At 35.0% G+C, this 4,155-nt stretch overlaps 1 protein-coding gene across 1 annotated transcript in view; it reads right to left on the bottom strand.

The window, feature by feature from the left end:
* LOC110094420 (dihydrofolate synthetase) overlaps positions 1-4,120 on the bottom strand; it is a 32,045-nt gene extending 27,925 nt beyond the window's left edge. The window contains exons 1-2 of the mRNA XM_028697590.1: positions 3,415-4,120; positions 1,875-2,032 (exon numbers count right to left, since the gene is read on the bottom strand). Coding sequence (XP_028553423.1) covers positions 1,875-2,032; positions 3,415-3,868 — 612 coding nt within the window. The 5' untranslated portion in view covers positions 3,869-4,120. The remainder of the gene's footprint in view (positions 1-1,874; positions 2,033-3,414) is intronic.
* Between the last annotated feature and the right edge of the window lie 35 nt (positions 4,121-4,155).

Here is a 4,155-nt window from a genome sequence, read left to right as displayed (position 1 = left end):
TATAAACTATAAACTCTGCAAACTATTCAACAAAGATAAAATATAATTAAACAAAAAATAAAGAACTAACCTTCTCTTCCTCTCTGGAGAATAAGTGAAGAGCTAATGCGGTGCCTTCTCCCGGCCAGCACTCCCCGGCTTTTATAGTCATTTCTGATTATCTCCCCAACCCCCCAATCACTCCATCGCACTGAATGCCACCAAACCAACCATCAATCACCCCACCGCACTGAATGCACGGAATCAGTGCGTAATTTCCAGATCTGGTCGGGGAAACGACAAGTGCCAAGAAAAAAAACAAAAGAATGCGCCACCTATATAGACGCATTCTATGAATCACGCCAGAGGTTTCGGCGCATTCTTTAGAATGCGCGGAACAATTACGCGCATTCTAAAGAATATGCTAAACGATAACGCGTACTCTTTAGAATGCGCGTTATATTTAGGCGTATTCTTTAAATACGCCAAATTTTATGGCGTAGTGGCTACTTCTCAAATTATTTTGAAACCACGCTGCTTCTCCTAATAACGGCATCAACCGTGCTGCTTCCGAAAATTTGGCCAAAGATCTTTATATTTTCTGTTATATAGTCCTTGCTATGTCACTATCCAAGTTGAGTTTTTTCCTCATTTAAATCTGAAGTTCTGCTCTTAAGCTATATGACCAAAACATGAGACTTTCTAGTGTTGAATCCTATATATTCCTAAATATAAATTTTCCAAGATGGAGCTTATATCCAAATAACCGACATTTTTCATGAATTATGTTTATACTGTCCTAAGACAAACAAAGAGTATTTATAAGTTGTGTTCTTTGTCATAACCTCATTTGTCTTGAAGCCTGCCTTTATGTTAATATGCAGAGAGAGATGTTTTTATTAGCATCTAGCAGTAAATTCTTTAACTAGTTTTAATATTACAAGCTAGTCATGCTCAATGCTTAAATAAATCCAACCACTTCATTCTTGACATGAGGTTCTTTCATAATCATATTAGTGGAATAAATGACATGATTTCGCTCATGCATTGTAACTAGTATTACTAAAGCGCCTTAAGTTAGGAAAAAAAAATCACAAGCTAAAGAAGGAACACTGATAGATTCTCCACAATATCAAAAAGGAGGACTTACATGCGTAGCACAAAATTCTTATAAATTTACATATCTAACACCTAAGTCTTAATATTTATTTATATAAAGCTCAAATCTTTTAATCACATCAATAATATTGCTAATATTAACTTATTTAAATTGAAACACATCTTTTCATTCATATGCTAATATTAGACACTAAAGTGATATAAAAGTAAATATAAGGTTTTGTGTTAGATATACAAATATATAAGAATTTTGTGGTATGCATGTCAATCCTCCTGACAAAAAAGTAGAACGCCTTGATCATGCTACACTATAAGCCGAACTACAATAATTCACAAATCTTATAAGCTAGTAATAAATCATAAACGCATCATTGCTAGTGACATAACTAAATTTAGAAATGAGAGTAAAAGTTTGATTGGAAAAAAGACAATTTCAAAGAATAGACCTGATAATAAAAATAAAGTCATCTAACTTTCACTTTGCGAAGTTAACATCAGAGCATAAGCTCAGGACTCATCTCCTATGACAGATTTAACTACCTTAGAATGGTAGCTTGTCGTTCAATGACTCCAAAACGAGTAGGTAAGAAAGAAAGATTGGTGTAAGATTTCTTAATATTTTGCTTCAATATGTAGTTTTTTTAGGAACATTTCCTAAGACGAAAAAAGAAAAAAAAAATTGCATTACAAATTAGATAGAAAACATTAAAACACATCAATAGTTATGATAGATGTTAAAAAATTGCACTCTCAACCATCATACATGAAAAACATACCTCAAAATGTGTTAGAGCTCCACCTTCCATCTCAATAGATAGATCAAGACTTCCCTTGATGTGATAGAAAAGATTTCTCAATAATTCCACTGAAACAGGGCCCCCACTCCTTCCCAAAGAAATGCGTTCACGAATAGTCAAAAGATGTGGGCTACAAAAGAAGGTAGATTACGAGTTTCCCATGAATTTATAGTGATAAAAGGTAAAGACAATGTATAGTAAGATTCAATATATCTATGAGTGAAAATAAGTTGCAGGCAAGATCGTAATTTTCTCCATAATACTCGAAGCATTCGACAATATAGCCATCACATTTGACAAAATGTATTTGAGAAATAAAAGCAGTGAACATAACAGCTTGAACTTTGTATAATACAAGATGCAACACTTTTTTTTTCTTACAAGATGCAACGCTTATTCATAATTTTAAATTTCCTTAGGGTGCAAAACCTATAAATGGTTCGCATGTTGGGAGGGGTTGTGTGGCTTGTTCTAGAATGAGAACCTAATTAAAACATTATTTCTAACAGAAAGTCTATTGTTCTTAAGAGTTTACAGCTTTTTTTTTTTTTTTAATTTTTGACATGATAAAACAATAAAAAGGTTCAAAATGAGGTAACCTTTTTAACCCATTGTTTGCTAATAAGTAGGCTTGTTCAACATTTTCACCCAACCAACTAAAAGGATGGAATTAGAATCTCAATGAAAAGATAAAGGCACAATCCACATATGATGCAACAACTACACTATGTTACCCGAGCTTTTTATTGGTTGATGCTAAGGAAGCATTTCTATCAAACAACAGATTAACGGTTAAAACTAAAATTATCATGTTGGAAATCATGAATGGATTGCATCACTTACAAGGAATCGAAACTACACACAAAAAAAGACTAGCTTCCAAAAATGAAGTTGTACAGGATCAACAAGATGGAGATGATAGAAAGCTTCGTCTAGGAAAGAGAAACTTCCGACTCCTGAGACCAATGTTATCTAAAGAAATAAGCTAATGGAAGATGATGCAAAAGATACCCAAACCAACATATTAGAAAGCTGAATTCCAGTTTAAAAAAGATTCTGTAAGGATTGAACCACATTTCTGCAATAGTTTTTACTTGAATCTGTGGCTGCATACTGTATGGCTTCCATAGTCGACCTACCCATCACAAGAATTAGTCACTAAATGGATAATATTCAAAATGCGATCCGATGCCAGCAATATAACCCAAACAGTCCAAATGGAATAACAACTCAGTACATCTAAGTCATCAAGTAAGAAAGTTGTAGTTTCAAGTAAGCTTATGGGTAAACTTTGTAAATGATTTGAGATAACAAGGATAATACAATACGTGAATAGGGAAAGAAGGTGAACTTCTAAATGAAAGATATAGGTAGAAATATTATCAAAATAATGAGAAATCCCTTCTTTTTTTTTAATCTTACACTTTAGCCATTTAATGAGATCCTTGGCTTAAGACATTTGCAACACTAAAAAATTGTAAAAATCCTAAATTCCTTTACTTAATCTAAAGGGCGATACATATTAGAGAGATTGCTGAAAATGCATAAATAATATTAGCCGCAGTTACCTTAAAACGAGAGTGAGGGTTTCCAAGCCTTTGTAGCAATCTCCTCATCCTATCTAGATCAAACCCATCGTCAGAATCCGTTCCAGCGTCTTTAGGCACACCAATCCTCTCGTAATTTTTGAGTTGCTCCAAATAATCCAAAAAGTCGTGAAGCTTGGGATCCTCAGTAAGTGTTGAATTCAATCGATGTTGTGAAAAACTCAAAAATGGTAACAACTTTCCGCTTCCATTTCTGATATTACAAAACGAGGTAAGGAACCGTCTGTAACCAAGCATCGTCTTCCTTGATTGCTGCCGGAGACAGTAAAGGCGGGTAGGAATTTGGGAATTGTAATGGTCGGCTAAGGATCCCGACCGGAGAGATCCAAACGATGCAGGTATTGGAACACTGGGTACTCGAATCATCAATTTATGGTCCGGGAAAACACGACCTTGGTCCGGTAGTTCTACAATGGAGATGGATTGGTGACAGGAGATATAGCGACAGCTGAGGAGTCAAAAAAGTGCGGGAGCATTAAAGAGGAAACCGCGAAGGAAGAAGAAGCTGGCGGTGTGCGTTCTGGCACTCAGCCACCGGAAAGGTGACGGTGATTTTTTGTTTCAATGACCAAGGTAGAGATGATGCCCAAAGCCGAAGAAAGAAGAAGGATGGGATGGGAAAAAATTGGGCAATTTTTTAAACAAGTATCATT

This window comes from Dendrobium catenatum, unplaced genomic scaffold (genome assembly GCF_001605985.2).
Source record: "Dendrobium catenatum unplaced genomic scaffold, ASM160598v2 fragScaff_scaffold_113, whole genome shotgun sequence".
NCBI classification, from domain to species: domain Eukaryota; kingdom Viridiplantae; phylum Streptophyta; class Magnoliopsida; order Asparagales; family Orchidaceae; genus Dendrobium; species Dendrobium catenatum.
This window is presented reverse-complemented; position numbering and strand designations above follow the sequence as displayed.